The sequence below is a fragment of the Lates calcarifer genome, linkage group LG11 (genome assembly GCF_001640805.2).
Source record: "Lates calcarifer isolate ASB-BC8 linkage group LG11, TLL_Latcal_v3, whole genome shotgun sequence".
Lineage (NCBI taxonomy): Eukaryota > Metazoa > Chordata > Actinopteri > Centropomidae > Lates > Lates calcarifer.
The window spans coordinates 15,469,329-15,494,179 of NC_066843.1; the positions used below are offsets into that span (position 1 = coordinate 15,469,329).

Consider the following 24,851-nt stretch of genomic DNA (forward strand, 5'->3'; position numbering starts at 1 on the left):
TCGAGTACTGTTTTGAGGTACTTGTACATTACTATCCATTTCATGTCGCTTTAAACTTCTGTTTCACTACAATTCAGCACTAAAGTTTGGAGGAAACTTTGTACTTCACCATATTTATTTGACAGTTTAAGTCACTAGCTGTTTTACAAGATTTTACATACAAACCATCTGATGAGCTCAGATGATGTCATAAATTAAACTACCCACCAATATATAAAATAGCTCAAATAAGCTCCATATTGACAAAAAATACTACTTACACATGATCATATAATACATTATACAATATTAGTATTGTAAAGGGCTTTTTTTCTCCAAATTTTTTTGCTACTATTACTGCTACTGCTAGACCTATTTAGAAGCAGCACATAAATAGGCTATTATTTTTCTATTTATGTGCTGCTTCTAGAGTGACATTTATACTGCAGGACTTTTACTTATTTAGTTTAGTATTTTTATATTGTAGTATTGCTGAAAAATAGTTGACGCAGATATCTTTGCACTCAGATTCGACAGTAAAACTACGCGTCCCAGAATCCAACGCGCCTAACACTTATTTTTGGCCCTGCACGCGAACCTTACAAAGCGTCACGAGTTGCACGAATGATCATGGAGAGCTGGGAGGAAACAACAGCAGTTAGCCAGCAACAACTGTCAGTAATGCAATAATTTAGCGACAGTTAGAGGGGTGAACTACCGGAGTCCACCATGGCTAACATCACCAAGAAAGTGTCGTGGTCCAGCCGAGCCGACGAGTCCGGGGCGGCCGGGGAGGGGACACCGCTGCTCAACGGTTCCGAGCAGCCTAGACACTCCAGACAGGTACAGCTAGCATGGTGGCTAACGGTTAGGCTAACAGCTGTTACTCCAGAAGAAGCACGAAGATGCTGTGTCATGTTTTATTAACCGTTATAAGGTTATGTTGAGTCATGTTATTAAACACCGCATGGGTCACGAGTGCTCGTTAATGTAATGTGAATGCATTGCTGTGCACACAGCGATCATTTTTGGGTGTTTTTTCATGTTTGCAGTTGGGTAATAGATGTAACAACAAGCTTTGTTTTGGACGGAATGTAACTGGATGAAAGTAATCAAATTAGTGTTCATTAAGTTACTTACACGATGCATGTAATTCGATTCAATTAAGTTGGTCTGGAAAAATAATAAGATTACCGAAAATTTTGAAAAAACAGTCTTTCTCATAGTTGATTTTAAACTGGAAAAGTCAGTCAGATGATAACATGAAGGACTTCTGTCAAAGTTCATCTGTATGATGTACTTTTTAAAATCCTGTACAAGGTCCCTGTCAGTATGTTAGAGGGCAGAATAGTAATAAAAGTGAAACTTAGAGTCTTGACAATGATAATGTCATGAACTATCAGACCTGCTGTCTTCAGACTGAATGAAGCTGTTGAGCAAATATAGAAAAACAATGGAAAATCCAACTTCCTCTGTTCCTGTAATGCAGCCACTATGACTGGTCAGTATCAAAGGTGGAAGTAAACTAACTACACTCATTTTGTTAATGTAATAAGCAGCCATGCACTATATGTTTTCATTCTTGAAGTGCTGTGATTTAGTTTTTATTTGATTATATTTCCTCCTTAGAGCTGAAATCTCATCCATTAGAGAATACAGATGTCTGTTTTTCATAGGCATCAGAAAATGGAACTCATTGTTTTACAAGCAAAGAAAGGTCATGGCTGTTTTTTTTTTATTACTTTATTTGTGGACTTTAAGCTTGTAATTTCCAAATTTCCCGCTTAAAACAATTTGTTTTGTGCCTTTTCCTCTCAGCCGTTAGAACTCACAAAGATCATGTCCAAGACTTTATATTGCAAAGTAATTTGAGTCTGGTAGTAAAACTATCAATATTTCTGCTTTGTAGTACTCAAGTTGTCAGAAGAGTGTCTATCTGACACTGTATCATACATGTGGTGTTGTTAGTTTCTTATTCTTTCGGGACCCAGACTCCAACATCTGTGTGATGTTAACACATCAGCCTGTAAAGATATAAACATTTCTGATGCTGTCTTTGATGTCTGTAGCCTTCTGAAGGAGGCAGTTTATGTCAGATAGGCAGACTCAGCACGGTGGATTTGGAAGAGGAGATAACGTCAGATGAGGTAAAGTCTGAGCTCGGAACGTCAAAGAACTCTTGTCTCTCCCTGTGTCTGTTGCTCCTATTGATCATCACTTCATCAAGACCCTTTGTAGTGCTTTTCTTAGACTCCTGAATTGTAGTTAGTTCACCCACTGTAATTCCCCTGTCTGCAACCAAATCAATGAGAAGCTAAGTATCAAGCAGCAAGTAGGTGGCATTTACAGTTGATAAAATGTTATTAAGCCTCACGCTCATGTGTGTTTTATTGTGTCTGTCTGACTTTGTGTAGTCCTGGAACTTTCAGACCTGATACAGATCAGACAGTAATGTATTTCATTTCAGTAGCTTCCTGCTGAATACAGCTAAATCCTAATGCGGGAGAGCTGACACAGAAATGACCTGATAATAGGCCAAATCGACACAGCAACAGTTGACTCATCCAGTGTGCATGAGAGGCACATGTTTGGAAACTGTTTGATGGTTTCCGCTGTGATGCATTGCAAATGAAGTATTGATGCAGTCTGACCAGTCAGTATTTTGATTTCAGAAACTGATCCGCCACACTGCTCATTGATGAAGAAAACAGATAACCAACATAAAGCCCTCTAAATTTGTGTTGTAAATATGATGCCAGAGACATGTAAATGTGTTTGCATGTGCTTACACAAGAGCTTTTCACACAAGCAAGCTCAATCATTATATCATAAAGACTAAAAATCAGTTATATTCAGTGTTTCAGATGCACTCTGTGATTTAAGAATTGAAAGTCACTGCTTCAGGCTAACCTCAATGACAACCCAGTACAGGACCATGTGACCAAAGCTTGCAACTATTTGGGCGTCACCTAGTTTAGTGGGATTTCGCACCCGTTTCCCTCCATGACAAAAGCCATCAGATTCAGTTCTGTTTTCCCAGGCTGATGGGATTGTCATGCCATGCATGTGATCTGTCTGATTGTGGTCTGCCGTAAACCAAGGTTTATTTCCAGTGTGTCTTGTTCTGTTTATGTGAATGCTGGTTACTTTATTTAGTTTCTGTTGTTTGCTGCTGATTGTGTGGCTGTGCAGATGGGCTGCATCTGCGTAAGAGAGGCCCACTTAACACTGCATGCAAATGTGAACTGAAGTAGGTTTAAATTGGCTGTAGTTGGCTTGTATGCATGTCAGGAATGCACTCATTTGCACCAGTGTTTCCTGCCACACTAAAGAGTCTGCATGAACAAGAACTCCTTCTCTCTTAGCTTTAGTCTAAGTTCTTTATCTGAGATATTTAGACTAAATGTTCTGGAGGAAACACTGGTGCATTTTTTTCACAGTCACCGCATCCTCCATCTGCTTCATTGTTCTTGCACAAGTATGTAAGTTAGACTGTCGAACTTGTCCTCTCTTTTTCTCTCGAGTCAACATTTGAGTGTCAAAAAATGTCTTTCTGATGTTTTTTCAGATGCTTGTGAGTTGCTGCTGTGTTCACTGCTGTTCTACCCAAAATGTCTGATTCCTTTCAGTCACGTAACTCCCAGCTTGTTGCCATCCCTCATATGATGCAACAGGTCAGAGGTCATAGGTCAGTGTCGGTGTGTTGACCTCTGCTTTTTTTCTGTGTTTTCCCTGTGCAGGAGTCTCAAAGAGGGCGACCCAAAGAGATCCCTCACAATGAGAAGCTGCTGTCACTTAAATATGAGGTAAATCAGCTCGCACGCCAAACTGAGCGCTGGTCATTAGAGGATTCTGGAAACCCTGGATTATTTTCAGTGATTAATTACAGCAGCTATGTGTAGGATTTAACATTTTCCTACTCTGGTGACTCCATGCAGGAGTTTAAAAAAGAGACTGGCATTGCTCAATAATGGAAACCAGTAATGCATGTATAGAAAATACCCTTCAGACCATGAGACTCAAACCACACAGAGGGCAATAATCTTCTTAAGCAGGCTGGAAAACTGGCAACAGTTGATAAAATCAGCCTTGTATTAACATATTTTTGGTTTGCTATGAAGCTGCAGGCATTGGTCCAATTTAGTGTATACATGCACAGTCACTTTTGTCAAGGGTCTAGGTTTATCATGAAGCATTTAAGAACATAAGTTAACATCACTGCCTTTTTCTTTATTCTGCTAATGTACTGTATTTATTTTTATTTCCTGTGTTATCCCAGAGTCTGGACTATGATAACATTGAAAACCAGCTGTTTCTGGAGGAGGAGAGGAAGATGAGTTATATGGTGAGTGGGATGGGAATCACGTAAAAATAAGAGACATGAATGTTGTTCTTTCTGTCTGCTCTAATTTTATCATCCCCCCGCTGCTGTCTGTTCCATTTCTCCTTACTCTTTGTGTCTTTAGGGTTTCCGCTGTCTGGAGATCAGTCGCTGGGTGGTCTGTGGTCTGATTGGCTTTCTGACTGGCCTCATCGCCTGTTTCATAGACATCGTGGTGGAGCAGCTGGCTGGGATCAAATACCAAGTGGTCAAAGAGAGTATCCTGAAGATGTGTACATAACATAGCGCACCTAGTCAGGCCAAACTGTTAACACCATCATATATTTTGATAGAATAGCACAGCATCTGTTCTTATCTGCTGTGGTGGATGATGGTTATTCATCTTCCCAGTCTTAATTGTCATTTGTAATTTAATTGGTGTTTTAATTGGGGGCTAACCAGCTTGGCTGCATTTGGCTGATTTTCATGTATCAGGACCCTCCCCACCAAATCCTTGACCTCTGACCTCACAGACATAGAGAAGTTTACAGAGGTGGGTGGCCTGTCCATCTCCCTCCTCCTCTGGGCTGTCCTCAACTCCGCCATTGTCATGCTGGGAGCCATCATCGTTGCGTTTTTTGAGGTAAGACTGAAAGGAGAAATAATTTGACCTTGTGGTAATCATCCAGACTTTGGAAACAAAATTCCTGTCGTATTTCAGTCATCTTCCTCCTTTGTGGTATTGACCACGTTCTTTGAGTGTGAGAGTGGACTTTGAAGAGGTCATTCTTTTAGAGAAACTGTTCAGTCAGTTACATGCCACTCAAACTGATGCAGAAGTGAAAACTAATTAAGCAATAGCATGTCAGCTTGAACAGACTGAAGAATAAATTAAAATGCATCTGCTTCTCTATTCCTGCCAGTCTAGTAAGCTACAGTTTATTTCCCTCCCTCCATTTGAGGTTTTGTTAGGCAACATTATTGTTTCCTCCTGCAACCAGTCTGATTAAATAAGTGGTTCAGTTTGCTGTGTCTTTCTTGTTTCATTATGAATATAAACATAACCACTGCTCTCTGAGAATACCCAGCCACACCCTCAGATATAACCCCTGTAATAGTTACTCTTCTCTTTCCCTCCTCCTCATCCAGCCTATCGCAGCAGGAAGTGGTATTCCTCAGATAAAATGTTACCTGAATGGAATCAAGATTCCCAGGGTGGTACGACTCAAGGTAAACACACACACACACACACACACACACACACACACACACACACATATACACAACACATAAAAGACATATTAATGGTTGTACTCCAACCTATCTTTCTAACCAGAAGGACCTTCATATTCTTGTTTGTTTGTCCTCCACAGACACTGGTAGTGAAAGTGGGCGGTGTTATCTGTTCAGTGGTTGGCGGACTTGCTGTCGGAAAGGTAAAAACTTTGATCAGTGAAAATAGAACATGCATAACTTTTGTGTCAGATTTGAGTATTCCCTCAATATGCAAATGAAATTTTTTGTCATTTGAATTCCTGCCAAGAATTTCTTTTGACACCTGTCCTTTTGTTTACTCACAATCCCTCAGGAAGGGCCCATGATTCACTCTGGTGCTGTTGTGGCTGCAGGTGTCTCCCAGGGCAGGAGTACCTCTTTAAAGAGAGACTTCAAGGTCAGTGTGTGTGTGTGTGTATGTCTGAGGCTACTCTGCAATAAGAAGTATCACATTGGATTAGATTTATTCATTCACTCATTCATTCCAAATATTGCTGTTAATTGGTCAAGAATGGTTGTGCATCATTTATGTTTTAAAAATGTAAGTGTTTATGGTGATATTTGTGATTAAGAAGGATGAATAACTACTAATTTTTGGTGTGTGTTTTTAGATCTTTGAATACTTTCGGAGAGACACAGAAAAAAGGGACTTTGTTTCTGCTGGAGCTGCCGCTGGAGTTTCAGCTGCTTTTGGAGCGCCAGTCGGTAAAACCACAGCTGCACAGTATAAATGTGCTTTGTTATTAATCTGCCTCAGTTGTGTGGGCAGTGTAGCTTAGCCAGCAGTACAACAATGTGGCTGCTTGCCCAAACTAGAAACCTGTGAGGAAACTCAATCTGATGTGCATACTCTCCAAAGGAAAGGGAAAACAGTGATTGGTGAACGAATGCGCTTTTGTTGTGATGATTGATGATGACAGTGATACAAGACACTGAAAACTGTGTGAAAATTCATAGCTATAATTGGAGCAGGAAATAGAACTTCTGTAGCTAATTGGATGCAGCCAAAAACAAACAAACTGTGCACTGCCAACAGTTTGTTTGTTTTGTATTGTGGTGGTGGTCTAAGTCACTATCATCAGGGTATCTATAGTTTTTAAAAAGTAGCAGTAATGTTACTTCTAATATGCTTCCAGTTGAGAGAGAGTTTGAGAGTGCCATTGGACCTGCAGCAAACATAGAAAGTACAGTTAACCACAGCAGCTGGGAAGTTCATAATGGTCCATTTTAGCATATATGTAAAAGACTTAATCATCCATCAATCCATCCAGTATGCTGCTGATCTGGGTCCAGTTTTCATTGATTTTATCATAAAAAAATATTGCAGGGATATATAACTGTGGTGAAAAAATGCTTTGTTATATCTTGGACAGTGTGATTATGACACGTACTGAGTTGTGGTTTATGTGGTATTAGAGAGATCTTGAATTTAATGTGGTGGACCCTGTAGAAACCCTGCCATCACCTTTTTTATCTGAACTGGCTTGTCCATTGCTGGTTTTTGTGACAGTAAAGCTATAGGGAAAAAGCTACACTGTGCATATGGAGGCTTTTTTTCTACACATATTACTGCCAGTAGTGTGGAAATGCTTCACAAACCATGTCTCACACTGTTATCTGTTAACATCATGTGAAAAGACTGGATGTTTACTCATGTGAACCCAGTACACAGCTCTGACTGCATGGAGGATGCCATGTGATGGTACAAGTTAACTTGACATCATCTTGAAATCAGAGAATGTATATTCATCAGAGAAGTGGGTCAGATGGATTGTTATGTCAAAATGCTGCTGTTATTTATTTATTTTTTTTTCAATGTCATTCTGCTTCTTTGGTCAATAGGCGGCGTTCTGTTCTCTCTAGAGGAGGGAGCTTCTTTCTGGAACCAGATGCTGACATGGAGGATAGTGAGTAACGCTGTCCTGTGTGTACCTGTGTCAGAAATATCAATGATAACATAATGAAGTTTGTTACCAGACTATCTTTAATTTTTTTTACTCTCCTGTTTCTTGTCTCCCCTCTTCCTTTCTCATCTGCAGTTCTTTGCCTCCATGATCTCCACCTTCACCCTCAACTTCTTCCTGAGTATCTATCACAACAAACCTGGAGAACTTTCAAATCCTGGTCTTATCAACTTTGGACGTTTTCAGGGCGATGTGAGAAACTATATACTATAATATATATTGTGTTTTTTCCAGCTTTATGTTGGTAGTGAAAGTAAAAGACAAGATTTTTTTTTGCTGTTTCTCAGAGTGTGGCCTATAACCTCTATGAGATTCCCTTGTTCATCGCTATGGGAGCTATAGGTAAAAACATGCTTTTGCTGATTTTTGATTCCCTGATTCCCTTGACTCGGGTGTAAATAGACGTTTGCCATGAATAACATATTATTTACACATTATTCTAACAGTATATTTCATTCTCTTACTACATAGTTGTAGAAATAATGAAATAATGACTTTTCCATAACAAGAAGTTTGAAAATCTTAACGTGACACCTCATGTGTGTTTACTTCCTGCTTTTCATCCCTTCCCTGTGCAGGGGGACTTCTGGGAGCTCTGTTCAACGTTCTCAACTACTGGCTGACCATCTTCAGGATCAGGTAGACTTTAGATAGGAAGCTTACAAGTACAAAACTAGTTATAAAAAACTTCAAACAAAGCATCAGTTATCTTGTAGGTGTGGTGTGCCAACAACAACAGCACATGATAGCATGAAAGCAAAGACAGGGTAGGGTTTAAGATGAGGAAGTTTTGAAGCAAGCACTCAAAAGTGTTTCTCAGAGCATCAGCATCTTGTGATTGAAAAGTTTAAAAATAGTCATGGTGTAAGAACAGGTACAACCACTGGGAAACTGACTGATATGGGAGGAGACTTCTGCTAAAATACCTGTCGTTCCTTCTTCCTTATCTGGAGCTGGATGGTACATATACATATAACATAGTTTGTTATTGTGTTTGTTTATTGTCTGTGCTGTTTGTAAAATGTCTATTAACATGGATGCCTTGTCTGCTGCAATCCCAAACACCTACAGGTACAAATAAAGTAACCTGAACCTGCCCATGACAAAAGTATAAAGAGCTGTTTTTTAAAGTTTGTTTGACTGTTAATGAGTCAGTGGTTTATAGAATTACAGAGTTCAAGATAACTGAAAATACAGTCTGACTGATCAAAAGAATTATTGTTGCCAAGTTTGGTTTTTGACCAGAAACACTAGTAGAACTATAACAGTCTACCTCTGTTCTCAAACAGTCAGGACATTTTCTGAATTTAAGTTTAAGCACAGTTGCGATTGCTCCTGATTATGTGTAGTACGTATGACACTAAATTACAGTAGTGGCTTGATGCAATCTAAAAAGCTACTTTTACTGTAACTAAATAACTGTAAATAAATGCATCTAACTAACTAACTAACTAAGATTGCAGTCTGAGATTAGTTATTTAATCAGTTCTCCTGTGTAGATGTGATGTATGGTGGAAGTAAAGAAAAAAAAATACATGTTAGTATTTATTATAAATAAAATAAAACAAAGGTAGATCAACGAAGGACAAAGTAATAAATAAAATGTAAAAGCAATTGAAAGAATAATTGATTAATATGTACACATAACTTTTTGTTTAAAAAAACTTTAAAAAATGTAGAAATGTTTATTGTGTATAAACATGTACTGCATTAATTGTGCAATTAGGGTGATAAAAAAATAGAAAATTAAAAGTGATTGGGGTGAGGTATAGAGTGCATCAAAAATAGGATACCCTACTTAGTGTTTGAAATGTATGACTGTTCCTCATGAGTGTTAATCCTATGATTATCAAGATATTAACCCATTATTAACAGTGACCCATTAGTTTGTGAAGCATGCTGTACCATGTAAAGACAATTATGTCTAAATTTAGTAGCTGTAGCCTTAATTTACCAATTAATATCAGAATAGATATTGACATGATTATGTGCCAAGGCTGTAGTACTAGTACTGTGTACTAGTGAGGTACCTTGGTAGAGAATCTTTGTTACATTAATGCATAAATGATGGGTAGTATGCATAAAAACTCTTTAATCAAACACTTAAACCAACACATGAACATAAACACTTTTATTTGTTACAATTAGTGTGTGTTTGTGTAGCTGTGGTCAGGGAGAAACATCCACCATAACTGGTGATAAATAAGACTGATAGACTGTCTGATATCTGCTTTGTAGTCAACAAAAAAGTATTCCATTAACTACCTGGCTGGGCCTTCCTCCTTCTAAAAAAAAAAAAAAAAAAACCTCTGCCTTCTGACACAGTGAGTGAGTGAGTGAGTTATGTAAGTATGTGTCACACTTCGCAACAATTATTGGATTCCACCTGACATTTATAGCCACATTGCCATGAGGCACAAAATGGAAGAAGCTTTGTTTCCATCTGAACTGTTTTCATAGCACTCTGAATTGCCTTGTGCCTTGGGAAAGTCCACACTGAGGCTGACACTACTTCAGCTTCAGTGGAGAGTTTCTGACTGATTAAAGCCATTATGTTCAGGATTTGAAAATGTCTTAAGTGCCATGTCTTGTGTGTGTGTGTGTGTGTGTGTGTGTGTGTGTGTGTGTGTGTGTGTGTGTGTGTGTGTGTGTGTGTGTGTTAGGTACGTCCACCGCCCTTGTTTACAAGTGATGGAGGCCATGTTGGTTGCTGCAGTGACTGCAACAGTGTCATTCACCATGATCTACTTCTCTAATGACTGTCAGCCTCTGGGGCCAGAGCACACTGAAGAGTACCCACTGCAGGTACACACACAAATACACACACACACACTCCTATGACATGTGTCACTTTTTTCCAGCTGCCTGAAAACAATCTCTCATCAGCTTTTCTTGATTTAGATAATGACATGTAATGAAGATAAAGCAGGGGAAGTGTTGGTTGCATGGTCCCACAAGCGCAATCATGCATCATAACAGTTTTAAAATGAACTGTGTGTTTGATGTGTATGATGAAGCAATTTAGACAGACACACATGCAGATTGAGATAAGATATACCCTTCTCACAGTGGTATCTTTTTTTACTACACAGTTTCAGTTCAGTTCAGCTTACCAGCAGTGATATGAGAACGATGTAGCCTAAGAGAGTAGAACATTTGACATTCATTTTCCCCAAAGGATGAATCCGAAAGACTTTGTAGAGTCTCTCTTTTCTGTCACCACGAGGTTGACATTTATGCTTCTGAGTGAAAAAGTTAATCTGTATCAGTACTGATGCCGTGTGTTTTAGAAGTGTATGTCAGCTGGTAGATGACACGTAAAAACTTCATCAAGGACACAAGAGCACAGTGAGAGATGGGCTCTTCGTTCCTCTTCTTCTTTCCCTTGTCATGTCACTGTTATTATTTTATCTATTTGTTTTTCTAGTTGTTCTGTGCAGATGGAGAGTATAACTCCATGGCAACAGCTTTCTTCAACACTCCCGAGAGAAGTGTCCGCAGCCTCTTCCACAACCAGCCAGGTAAAGCTGTGCTTAAGTAGAGGAAACTTGCTCAGATAATACATGATGTGTAAAAGCAAGTGTAATGTTAATTTGTCACTGAAAACCATTATTTTGAAATAGAATTTTTGTTCTCTTATGCTGCCTTTTATCTTATTTATTTATTTGTTTATTTTAAAGGAACCTACAATCCACTGACGCTGGGCTTGTTCACTCTGACCTATTTCTTCCTGGCGTGTTGGACCTACGGCCTGGCGGTTTCTGCTGGAGTTTTCATCCCATCTCTGCTAATAGGAGCAGCCTGGGGGAGACTGTGTGGAATCCTGCTGGCCACCATCACCCCCGACGGCTCGGTTAGTGTAGCACTCTGCTTTGCTCTGTGGGAAGAAATAAATAAATAAATAAATAAAAATAAATATATATATAAAAAAATATATATATATATATATCCTGTATATATATATATATATATATATATATATATATGTTGTTATGTCCATATGTATAGTTATGGACTGCATTACAAAGTACCAAACTGTATTACAATATCTCTTTATCTCATTATTCATAATACAGAAGTGAAAAAAATTAACACTGGGTGAACAGAGGTCCTCCTCTTTAACTTAACTAATAGTCCAGAGGCTACAACTGACTTTGCTCTGTGTGTGTGTGTGTGTGTGTGTGTGTGTGTGTGTGTGTGTGTGTGTGTGTGTGTTGTTAGATCTGGGCTGATCCTGGTAAATATGCCTTGATTGGAGCTGCAGCTCAGTTAGGTGAGTAACTGAAACCCTCGTCTTGTTAGTGTTTGTTTGTGTTTTAAGCTTTTAGCACTTAACAGGAAATAATAAATTAACCATATTATTATGACTAATCACAGTGAGCTGTAAACACTCCACTGAGAGTCTTCCCTTCTGAGCTCTTTTTTAAAATCAAATGATTTATGGTTTTATACCTATTCTCTTACATGCTCTGTAAAACTTTTGATATTTATCTAAAATAAAAGATAAAACTGCAGCACCAGTACTAAATGCACTGTTTTCCTCAGGTGGCATTGTGAGGATGACTCTCAGTCTGACTGTCATCATGGTGGAGGCTACAGGAAATGTCACATACGGTCTTCCCATCATGCTCGTCCTCATGACTGCCAAGATAGTAGGAGACTACTTTGTAGAGGTGAGTGAAGAGGCAGAGACACACACTTTGTTCCCACCTCCCTCTTGTGTCCCATTCCCTGATGTTCTAACAGGACCGCACACCACAGAATTCAATTCAAACAGTTTTGCATGTACAGGACATATAAGCTGTACTGCAGGAGGACCGTACAGACCCAAAAATGCAATTGCTTTTTGGTTCCAGCTTGTCAGATGTGACAATTTGCTGCTTTTCTTTGTCATTTACATTAGTAAATTGAGGTATGGACTATTAATTGAGAATTTCATGTTTTTCTTTCTTTTGTCTGTTTTTTATAAAGACACAAAACAAAACCATTAATCAAAATAAATAAATGAATAGATAGATAAATAAACTAGTAACAAAGACAGGAGATTCTTGTCCATAGTCTGTGCAGTCAGTGTGCAGTATGGACTGGGACACATGCAGTTTCTGTAATCTGTCTCTTTCTGCTTCAGGGTCTGTACGACATCCACATCAAGCTGCAGAGTGTTCCCTTCCTGCACTGGGAGGCTCCTGCCACCTCACACTGGCTCACTGCCAGGTAAGGTCCTGTCTGATTTGGTGACGTTTGAGAGAGAGTCATTCTGATTGGCTGCCTCCTAACTTACTTTTATCACGTCATCGTCCTCACTGTCCCTCTCCCTCTTCGCACTTCCTCCCCCTGTCTCCCCCATCCAGAGAGGTGATGAGTTCTCCAGTCACCTGTTTGAACAGGATAGAGAAGGTGGGAACCATCGTGGACACCCTTAGCAACACATCCACCAATCACAATGGCTTTCCTGTCGTCGTGAAGGTTTCTGGTAGTGATGAGGTACTGGCACGATCGCTTGTGTTCTGCTTTTAGATATTTTGTTTTGTTTATTAGACACAACAATGAACTGAGTTGAGTAAATAAAATAATTGTTTTTTCTGCTTGGATCCATCTGTTTGGGGCCTCAAAGGTAAATCCTTCTCAAACACAGTTTATTCTTTCCCAGACAACATGAGGTCACATTGAGATGTTTTAACACAAGAGTTCAAACATTTCTTGCGTATGTCATTTCAATGTTAGTTCATGGAAAACAGAGCTCACATGTGACTTGACAATATGACGAGTAAAGAGGTGGCCATGCAAGTGAAGAAGATGATAGGGAGCAAAAATCAAAAGATATCAAAGTTAGGTGGTTTGCCAAGAACCGCCTAACTTTACAGAAAAGCACAGAGAAACTAGAAAATCTCTTAAACCCGAAAAACCCTTTGATGACTGCACAAGAAGTCAGGAATGTTCTCCAGAATGTAGGCGGACATGTTCCTTGTTAACGATCAAGAGAAAACTTTATGACCATAACCTCAGAGGACTCACCTCAAAATCTTAACACCTGGTAATTACCTCAGAGACAGAGAGACCATGTGCATTCTGGTCGTTCACAAAAACATTAAACAAAAAGAAATTGTGGCACATATTCTGGCACATAGCTCTTCAGGCTGAAGTAACAAAATTCAACCTCTGTCAGAATGATGGAAAGAGGAAAGTGTGGAGGAAACAAAGGAACAGTTCCTGACCCATAGCCACCACCTCATCTGTCAAACATGGAGGTTCTGTTACCGCCTGAGCTGTATGGCTGACAGTGGAACTGACACACTGGCATTTATTGATGAATTCACCATTTGTGGCAGCAACAAAATGAAAGCAGACATTCACTGGCTGCAAAGGACTTTCCATGAAATATTAAATACAATTTTTTTTTCATATGTATCTATCCACTTACTTCTGAACCGTCAAACTCTGGGAACTGTGTGTTTTCTTTTTAAATACAATGATAGGTATTTACATTTTCAAAAAAGAGACAGGCATACTTGCACCTGCAACAGCAAATAACACCTCAGAATGTGATGCAGACACAAGACGTGCTTGAGGAAGTTAGAACAGCTGCTGCTGCTGCCCACTTCCTCCTCATATTGAGTTCACTGTTGAGTTTCCACTCAGTGATAAATTACTATGTTTGAAAGTATAACATGGTAAACTGACTGCAGAAAAGTAACACGCAGAACGTAATCACATCACCACAATGACAGTCCTGGCATTGAACATCCCAGACTAATAAAACTCTCCCATGAAGGAGTTTAACTTTAAAACTGAGCTTCAGTGCAAACAGAAACTGTTTTCACTGCGTTAATCACACCTTTATTTGTTCTCCTCTCACATTCAGCCACCGAAGCTCTGCGGCCTCATCCTCCGCTCTCAACTCATTGTTCTTCTCAAGCACAAGGTAACATCATCTACAGGAAGAAGAGACACTGACAGTATTCTTAGATAAATCATCGTTCACTGTTTGCTCCTGCTCTGTCCCGGCAGGTGTTTGTGGAGCTGGCCCGGTCCCGGCTGACCCAGAGGAAGCTCCAGCTGAAGGACTTCAGAGACGCCTACCCTCGCTTCCCCCCGATCCAGAGCATCCACGTCTCCCAGGATGAGAGGGAGTGTATGATGGACCTCACTGAGTTCATGAACGCAACGCCTTACACCGTACCACAGGTAATACACACAGACAATGTTTAATTATATGGCTTTACCTATTAATTTAATTGATTAATTTTCTTCTTGTAAATTGTTAAAGGCTTCGGAGATCGTTTTTTAATATTGTAACTGTGAGAATTTTACTTCCTAGTTTTTTCCCTTCTCATGGTTATTTGTAGTAAAGTTTTGTGTAAATGAATGAAATTGAACTGAAGCTGTTTGTTTGTAGGAAACATCTCTGCCTCGTGTGTTTAAACTGTTCAGAGCTCTGGGACTCAGACATCTGGTGGTAGTGGATGATGAGAACAGGGTAAGAGTTTGTGTCTCTGTGTATTCCTGTATGTCTTTGATGATCACATTCTTGTCGCTGAATGCCATGATGATGATGATGACAGCGGTTGTTCTGACATCACACTTTTGGTTCGTGACCCTCCTACAGGTGGTTGGACTGGTGACCAGGAAAGACTTGGCCAGATATCACCTGGGTAAACATGGACTGGAGGAACTTCAGCTGGCCCAGACATAGTACACACACTGACACACACACACACACAAACCCATGAACTATGACCACCTGATGCCTCGTAAAGCTGTTGACCGCCAGCTATGCAGCCCAAAAGGACACTATCGAGGGCCAAGAGATCACTTTTATTCTTTGATGCCAAAAAGGTCACCATGGCAACACAGTCCCCCTCCATTTACAAGTGTGGGTTATCAACAAAAAGTCACATTTAATCGTCTTAACTGCTCTTGGTGTAAAAATTGGAAGAAAAAAACAAAAAAAGCCCCTCTGTTAAATCTGTGCAAAATGTGAGCTCTGGTTTTATTCAGGACTTATATTATTATTTATTATTATCACAGTTTTCTTTGGCGGCGGCTGTGCTGAGGCATCAAACAATAGTTTAGCACAGGGCTTTGTTCGAAAAAATATTTGCTTCGTCTGAGAGTTGCGTACGTTTTCATAGGCCTCATGAATAATAAAATCGAATAATGATGGTAATACATTTAAAGAATGCCAGGTGAGAAAATTCAGCTACGTTCCCTGATAAACAGAAAACTCTTTGTTTTGTTCACAAAAGCATCCGCACATGTGTCTCCCTGTCTGTTCTCAATCCACAACATCACACTAACAGTTGATTGTTTGTCCCATTATGAAGTAATGTGATAATGAAGTGATACATTATTAATCAGTAATAATGTTGATAATTACATTTTTAAATAATTCAGATGGAAGCTTTTTATGTCTTGATATTGAACTAAACAAGACATTTAAACTGGTTTGCCTTGAAAACCTGATTTTGAGAGGGTTCACTGACTATGTAAGGTTTTTTTTTGGCAATGTTAGCAAACTTAATATTTTCCATTTGTTGTGTAGTTTTGCACTGAAAGATTGTTGTTATTTATTGTTGACGTTGAATACTTGTTTTAGTTTTAAGTTTATGGATTGGAAAGAAAGTTTGGGTTTCACATCACATCATCCAAGACAAGACTCAAGGAAGGAGAAAAGGCTTCACGTGATTGGTCACCTGATCACCTCCATCCTCTTTCTGTCAGCTTTACTCAGCACACACACATATATCTATATTTGTACTACTGTCAGTAAAAATGGTATTCATGTGTTTTTATCACCACCAAATATTTGCAAATGTTTGCACTTTTACCTCCTACCTGCTGAAAAAAGTATCTTGGCCTGACATACCAACAAGTGTCCCTCATGAAGCTCTATATGAATGTAAAACCTGTTTACCACACAAAATAATCAGTTTATCCTTTCGTCACCCAGTCAGGATACTGCACCAACACACAAATATTCAAGTTTATAATTATTTTATTTTGTCAATTTGTGAAAATCTAACATTTCTTCAATTACCAGTGTTAAATTTTTTTTTTGTGTGTGTGTGCGCTCCCTTGTTTTTACTCTTTGATTTCATCCCCTTTGTGGTCCTTCTTTGTTGAACAGTTCTTGATGTTAAAATATCGACTATGCTCTATTTTATAACCACTAGGTAAGCCTTTTTGTGAATTAATAAAGTTGAAATTTATCTATTGTTAGATGATTTGTTTGTCTGTTTGATTTGAAGACATTTAAACTTTGCAAAGGAGTGACCATTTTTTTACTTGCCACATGGCAAACACTCATATCTATGCAGATCTTCATTCAAAGTGAACTGAAAAGTCTTCAAGGTTTTGGAAGCGTCAGAGCTTAAATTCAAAAAGAAAATTTGACATTAATTTAACACGTTTTACCCAGATCATCTGTGTCTCTGGATTAAACCCATTTATTCTCTGGTGGTATCCTGTTAAGTTATGCAGCTGACACAGTGAGCAGAGGAAATAACAAAATGTAATCTTACAAGCACTTACAGCCCACAGGGGAAATAAATAGTAAATAATATGTAGTGGGTGATGATGATGATCCAGCAATTCATTTATGATATGGAGAAATTTCTATCTGGTTCAAATAGATCCTGTCATTTTCTGATGAATGACGCTGAAATTATTCTTTTTTCCTTTTAAGCAGCTGGAGCAGTCGCTTTGTACTGCGAAGGCTTGCAGCAGCAAATAAATCAGATTGTTTGTGCTTCATGAATCATCCAGTATCATCTATAGAGGAAAAAGAAATATATGAGCACAGTTAGTCATTTCACACATGCCTGCACCTGCCCAGTCCCATTGTTGTTCTCTGCATCTCCACTAGATGTCAGAGAAGGTCTGGGTTAAAAACAGTCAGTGTTGTGGGGAGACCTACCCATACATGCCAAATTACACTGTTTCATTTTATATCAGTATTTCTGTGCCAGTCCATGGATGATTTTACTAAATGCAGTAAAGTCACAGATCACACCGGACAGTGTCTTTAGAAAACGTTCAGACCTCTTCACTTTTTTACACACTTTTTAGTAGGTCAATTTAAATGGTTAAAATTGCCACTTATAAAAAATCAAAAACTGGAATCTGTCATCCACAAAAATATTCTGACCCTTTGCTGTGGCGCTCTAAGCTGTGGTCAGTTGTATCCTGCTTGCTTTAATGATTATTATGACATGTTTCCAGAATTTGACTACACTCCACCTGTGACAAATTCAATTGATTGTACATCTTAGAAAGGCACCTGTGTATATAAGGTCCCACAGTTCACTGCTACGATAAAACTAGCAGGGCAGAGATCGGGGTAAGGGTATAACACCATTTCTAAAGCTTTGTGTGTTCCTAGTTCGTCCTCCAGCCAAACAGAGTAACTGGGCAAGAAGGGTCTTGGTCAGAGAGGTGACCAAGAACCCAACAGTCACTCTAACAGAGCCTCAGAAGTCGTCAACAGAAATCACCTCTGCTGTGATAATTTCATTTAACATAATAGTTATTAAGTTTTAATGGTGGCAGATTAGGGTGTTCAGTCATGGATCACTGGTGAATGTGTAGCCTGGGGCACTGAAACGGACAGAAACAGCCCTCAACCATTAACTGCATTCTCAGCACATCGGCACACACTCTACATTTCACCAACACTAACCCACATGCCTCTGTCATTCTTCTTCACATTCACATTCTTCAAAGACAAACGCACAATAGTCTAAATCTTCTAGACTTCTAGACTTCTAAGTTCTGGTAGCTACAGACTAAAGACACCAGAACACAAAAATCTATACAAAGAGAAATGGCCTTTCAGTGTTAGTAGACAGCCTGAAGTATACTAATTAATCACCTGAGAGAAGAAGGAACAAGGGCCAGTCTGGCTGGACTGTCGCTGAGTCTTTTAGGCAGCTTGATATTTGTGCACAACCTGTTGTTAAAATACTAGGTATTGCACACCACAGTTGAGGTGAAACAGCACAGGACTGTCTGTTATGAAGCAAAATGACTCATGTCATGAACAAAGTTGCTTTGCTATGATATAAAAAACAGTTATTATATCTATCTCATGTCATTGTCCCTGTTAACTTGTGTCTGGTTTTCCTGCTGTCAAAATGTCCTACAATATAAATCAGCATTTCAGTGCTATGCTTCTTTCAGAATGAAAGCCTGTAATCATCATAGTGACGGTTGCCACTTTGTTAGGTACGCCCAGCTAAAACTAATGCAGGCTAATACAACAGTCCTTCAATCAGTCCTCCCTTAATGAAAGTTCTAATGTTCAGTTTTTGATAAAATTGTTTTAGAACAGTGGTGGTGCAGCTGTTTGGTCATTTTGGAGGCTGCATTTTTTGATGCCAGTGAATTGATATCAACCAGTGAATTTAGTGCTGACAGTAAAATTAAACTAAATACATCAAATTGCTCTGTTAACTCATGATCATCTTAATGTCTGTTTACATTAGACATTTTAATGTGTCAAAGCCGGAAATAACATCTATAATGACTGTGTTCTTTAAGTGTCCCAGTTTCAAGGTTCAGGTATTGTTGGCTAAGGGTTTCTGTCTGCACTGGCATAAATCAGAAAATAAGATTCCAAATTGTCTAGGATGCAACAGGGAGACTCATGACAACAACCAAGAAAAGAAAAACCACTATACCACCTTGAGTTTGTTTTAGAATTTAAGATCCTACTCATTACTTTTAATGGGCTTCATGATCTGGATCCAGATTATATCTCTGAGTCAATCTCACATTATCAACCTGCACAGTCTGAGGGCAGGAACCTGAACAAAGGTTTTGCTGTGAGAGCATTTCAGCTCTGGAAAGACCTGCATGATGAGCAAAGACCTGCAAAACCAGTATCTTCTTTTAAATCCTCTCTGAAAAGTACTTTATTATAACTTAATTTTAACTGGCTGGACGTGGGCATGGGCATATACAGTATACTGTATGAGCACGTATGCTCAGTTGTGAGTTAATTAAGTGCACTTGTTTACAATTAATACAGCCTAATGCAACAATTTAAATGTTTTTTTTTTATTGTTTTATTGAAACTGTTTTACAAAAGCTGTTGTCAATTCCTGCTAATTTGTGAGACTGGAGTTTGTGGTGCTGTTTTTAATATTTTCTCCAGCACATTTCTGTTTATAATGTTAGAGGCTAAATATTAGTCTCAATGTCCTCTGATTGCAAGAGTCTCTAATCTGTGATAGTGTCTGTCCTTTTAGTCTGGCATTTTCCTGACAGACTTGCTTTGCTTGTAATTGGGATATATGAACAAAATGAACCAAAATGAAGAATCTTTTCCTTGTTTTGCAGCAAACATGACAAACTGGACGTGTGACCTGAGGTCAGGGAGGGGAGGGTCTGCTGTCAACAATCAGCGGATAAAAGTTGCCTGTCAGTGTGAGACTTCTGCTGCCAGCACAACTTCTGTGAAGAGCGTTCCCACCTTCATCTGAAAAGGTAAAATATTTTAAATATGCTTAGAACAAATACAGTGATGGTTTTTAGAGTCATGTCTGATTTTTATTGTAAAAAAAGATGGAGACATGAGTTAGTTTGGTGCTTATATCATACTAGTGTTTTTTTCTTTTGCAAACAGGAAAAAAATCTATTCTATTTTTATTGCTTAAAAAACACATGAGCATCTGCTTCATCAAGATGGAAAAAAGCCACTGCCCATATTGATTTTTCTTGGTTGCGGTTTTCATCCAGGACATGACAAGCCTTTCCTGTCTGCACAGCTCCTCATGTTTTCCTTCTATTATTATCTCTGATTATTGTTGTACCGTCTAGAAAAAATCACAGCCTGTAAAGCAAAGAACATTTTTTGACTTGTCCGGGAAATAAATACAGACATTTACGTGCATACATAACTACAGAGCAAAATTTCATCATTTTTTTTTTCTCTGTGTCCATTGACTGGCAACTGGTTTATTATGCAAAAATATCAAACATTTGCTAGTTCCTTGCTGCTTCTATCTGACTGATATTGAATATATTTGGATTTTAGATGGTTTATTTTACTTCTATAAACTACAGGGTTCAAAATTAATCAAACAGAACTGCAAGTATTAATTGGTTGCAGTCCTGCGCCATGTTAGCTTAGTATGTTAGCATGCTAACATTTGCTAATTAGTATAAAACAAAGTATATAGCAGTAAAACAATGCTGCATTCGTATTCCATGTGTGTTGTTACTTTACTTTATCATGATATATTGGACAGCCTATCATTGCTAACACTACCCTACCCTCCTCGTGATAAACTGACTCATACTTTTGCATAATATTCACTCATCACCTGACAAAACAAGTGTTTAAGTCATTCCTTCATCCCCTAACAAACCTGATTACCACCCGTGATTTTATTCAATCATCACCTGACAAACACCTTTTGTATTTATTCATTCATCGTTGCCCAGCGACTACCTTTACTACATCACTGAATTATTATTCATCCCCTCAGAGAATGAGCATCTGGGTTATTCAGTCACTCTCAGTCTGACTAAATCAGGCGGTTATGGATGAATGGCCTCCACGAGTTATTCTTTCCACACTAAGCAGCGATAAATGCTCCCCACCCAGTAAGCTGTCAGAAAACCATTTAGACACTGCTTATACACACACCCCAAGTGTATAGCTTACATACTGTATCTGTGTGTGTGTGTGTGTGTGTGTGTGTGTTCAAGAGAGAAAGCAATTACCACAGCTCATGTCCCCACAGCTTAATAGAATAACTTTCCAAATCAATGCAGATTACATTTGCAAATCCATGTGATATCAGTCCATGAATTTAATTTGAGTTGTGGCTCTGTATGATAATTGTTTTTTTGAGAGCTTTTCCTTTAAATAACTTTTGACTGTGATTTTGGAAACAGCAAGAGAGGTTAGTAGGGCTGTTTGCTTTCCTAGATCCCAGGAGGTGTCTTGCAGTTTTCACCTCCAGAATAAGTTCAGTCATGACCTTATGTAACCAGGAGAGATGTTATGCACCTTTCAGCAGTGTCACAATAGCAGCTGTTTGAGTCACTGCATTTGTTAAATTTACTTTCTTCTGTCTTGCTTTCAGTTATTTCTTACAGACTTTTTATTTTTCCTTTGACAAATCCGATCACTTAGAAACACAACAACATGAGAATTGAATTCCTAAACAACAAATTGATTAATTTAAACTTAATCAACATTTTGACAAAAATGCTTTCTTGCCGAGCTTTAGATGAGAAGATTGATACCACAGTCTTATCTGTATGGTGAATATGGAGCTATTGCCTGCAGCCATCGTAGTTTAGCATAAAGACCTGAAACATATGTTACAGCTCAATAAAACCACAACTTGTTTTTACACAGTTTTTGTCTGTGTATGAATTAAGCAACTGGCATCTAATCTGTTAATTACTGAGCTGTAGAGATGCTGTTTAGCCCCATTTCCAGTCTTTAAGTTAAGCTAACCATCTGCTGGCTGCAGCTTCATGCAACACCTTATTATCTTACTCTCAGCAACAAACTAAATCATGCTAATGTTGGTCTGACATTATTTTTCATAGTAGTAACACTGTATCTATCTAAACAGATGGGTGATAGACTGGAAGGCTGAAGGCTGAGCTACTGTCGTCATGTTATGAAGATAATACCTCAGTGCAGCAGGTCCTTGGCCTGTCCCTGCTGAGCATTTTATCAGGTTTTTCCCTGTTTGTGGAAAAAAAATGTGGCTATGCATGGCTAAACCCTGGGGGCTCCTTACACTGAGACACTCTTTATGACACCATTCACCGTTGCCTTGTTCAAACACACATTTTATAGGTGCCAGTCACCCCACTGGGGACCACTGCTGCTGCTGATTTATATTTCCATAAAGCAATATGAATATAATGGGTTTATAGCACTGCTTGCTTTAGGACAGATAAGAGAAAGACCCACTGCTGACACTGACAGGGGTGATTGGTAGGGCAAGGCAATGATATTAAATCAGTTTTTACTGTCGTTAACCATTTAGAAATGATGAATTTGTATAAAAAGGCTAAGATTTTTGCTAAATTGGAGTTTTTTTTTTTTTAAAAGAAGGAAACCACCTCAGCACTGTGATCTTATTCAGAGAATCCAATGACTTATACCTTTGATACATAAACTATTATAAATCATGCTTCCTTATATCTTTAAAATTGAAAAGGCTGTTCACTCGACCTTGAAATAAATGTGACTTTAATGTGACTAAATATTTCCAGTGGTAATGTGTTTTGTGGTTAATAGGCTTAGACATGCTAAACCACAAGTGTTACTTTAGTCTCAACTCTTCTTAAAGGTGCTGTATGTAAGTACTTCAGTTTACAATATTTATAAACTAACTGAAATAGTTTGTGAGGAAATAACAGTTTTGAGGTTATGTCAAAAATGTCCAGGTATTGTGTTACAGTGATATCTGCTGAAGTTAGCATGCTAACCAATTAGCCTCAGCCTGTCCTGTCTGGTAATACCACTTTTTACTTCAAGAAGTGATAGTGAGTCACTGTAGTATCCAGTCTGCCCTCTGTCCAAAAGTAGTGGCAGAATATTCCTCTAGACTTGTAAGTAAACAGCTGTTAATGCTAACTGTAGCTAAGTAGCAATAGCAAACGACTTACATATTGCACCTTTTAACTTATCTCTTCTTCACTCCTGGAGGCACAAACCTCACTGGCTATGTGAGGAAGTTGTGTACTGATCTCTAACTGTGCTTCACATCAATGACTCAGCCTGAAGTGGTTTCTGCTGAAACTTGTTTTGGGTTCCATTTATGATTTGGTCTCATAAATAGATTCAGTTTGTGTCTGTGAAGATTATTCTTGTGAGTGTTAGACCCTTGCTTGGGTTCTGCCTTATAAATTTTCAGCTTTAAGACACACAAATGTTGTTCATTGTTCAGTGCAAAATTAGATTATGACAAAATATGTTAGGCCTATTGTTGCCGGCAACTGGGAACATCCCAGTCTGTATAAAATGTAAAAGGATGTTAGTTTCTCAAGCACACATATCGGAAGTGTGCAAATCAAATGCTCTAAATTGTATATTTTTATGTTCCTCAGTAAAATACACCCAATGGATGCTTGACATGACGCCAGTACTAACAGAGTCAATAAGGATGGCACAGATGTTACAGCCTATTCCAAAAAAGAACAAGAAAAGAATATGTAATTTTGAAAGACAATACTAGAGTCAATCTTTTTGGAGCCAAGCTGTTAATAGCTGGTATTTTGTGCCAATATTCATTCATTTTCTTCCACTGTTATGAAAGAAGTGACGTGTTATTGATTTTATGTGTAATTAGTCCAGGATGTTTCCTCCAGAGACCTAAAACCAAAAAACTAAAACATTTACTTGATCGACAGTGAGCCATAACTGATCTCTATTATTCAGCAAAAGGCCAGTATTGACTCAAGCTCAAACCTGTAAACACTGGTGAGGAAGTCAAGACAATCTATCACCAAACTGAGTTTGCATCAGGATACAGCCTCAGCTCCGCTTCTCCTCTTCCTTAGTGTTTCTTTCTTTTTATCTCTCTCACTTCCCTCACTGCTAATTTTCATTTTCTTTCCAACCACACGAGCCAACGTCCCTCATTTATCAAACAGGCCACTTCACTAATAAAAACCTGCACTGTGTCCATCTGGGTCTTTCAGTTTAAACGTGAATTATAATGTGACAAAACAAATATGGGTCAGGTTATGGTAGATATACTTTAATTGGAATACTGTGCAGGTGATTTCAGCGGATTCAGTAGAAGAAATTTGTTCAAATCCCAGTTTTGACTAAATATTTGAATCAACTCCCACCAAACTATATTCAGATTTCTGCCTGTTTTAGCAATAAAAAAAAGTATTTACTGTATGTGGGTACAGAATAATATAAGATGGAGTGTTTGATTGTTGGAGTGCTGAGAGAGTGAGAGACAAAGAAAGAGAGAAGTTTTCTCTCCTAACATGCTACATGACAGCTGGACAACCTCTGAATGACAGATAAATGAGGTGCGTGTGTGTGCGTGTGTGTGCGTGTGCAGATGTGTGAAAGGGAGTGCATCTGATTGTCAAGTGGGAGAAGCAGCCCCCTTTTGTATTCTACAGTACTACAGCCTCTCACATTGCACCAGGGGTATCAGAGGAGAGGAGAAAAACAGAAGAGAGAAAAAGAAAAGAGTGTGAGTGTGTGTGGGGGGAGGGGGGGGGGGCAAAATGGTGGGGAAAAAAAGACAGAGGAAAAAGGATGAGAGTGAGAGACATGATTGAAGCATACTGCTGACAGGGTGTGGTCACTCAAA

The 24,851-nt window shown here is 38.7% G+C and overlaps 1 protein-coding gene across 2 annotated transcripts; it reads left to right on the forward strand.

Moving 5' to 3' along the window:
* Window positions 1–568: 568 nt before the first annotated feature.
* Window positions 569–16,758, forward strand: clcn7 (chloride channel 7). Of its 2 annotated transcripts, XM_018672894.2 has the most exons (25): window positions 569–822; window positions 2,049–2,126; window positions 3,720–3,785; window positions 4,259–4,324; window positions 4,446–4,578; window positions 4,834–4,943; window positions 5,450–5,530; window positions 5,674–5,736; window positions 5,889–5,972; window positions 6,187–6,280; window positions 7,418–7,482; window positions 7,615–7,731; window positions 7,827–7,881; window positions 8,118–8,178; window positions 10,203–10,344; window positions 10,967–11,060; window positions 11,220–11,392; window positions 11,761–11,812; window positions 12,085–12,212; window positions 12,668–12,753; window positions 12,891–13,023; window positions 14,402–14,461; window positions 14,548–14,724; window positions 14,936–15,016; window positions 15,146–16,758. In XM_018672894.2, the coding sequence occupies exons 1-25, from the start codon at window positions 709–711 to the stop codon at window positions 15,230–15,232; spliced, it is 2,400 nt and encodes a 799-aa protein (XP_018528410.1). In that variant the 5' UTR covers window positions 569–708; the 3' UTR covers window positions 15,233–16,758. The 2 variants fall into 2 exon arrangements, with proteins under 2 accessions (XP_018528410.1, XP_018528411.1); XM_018672895.2 differs by lacking the exon at window positions 2,049–2,126.
* The last annotated feature ends 8,093 nt before the right edge of the window (window positions 16,759–24,851 follow it).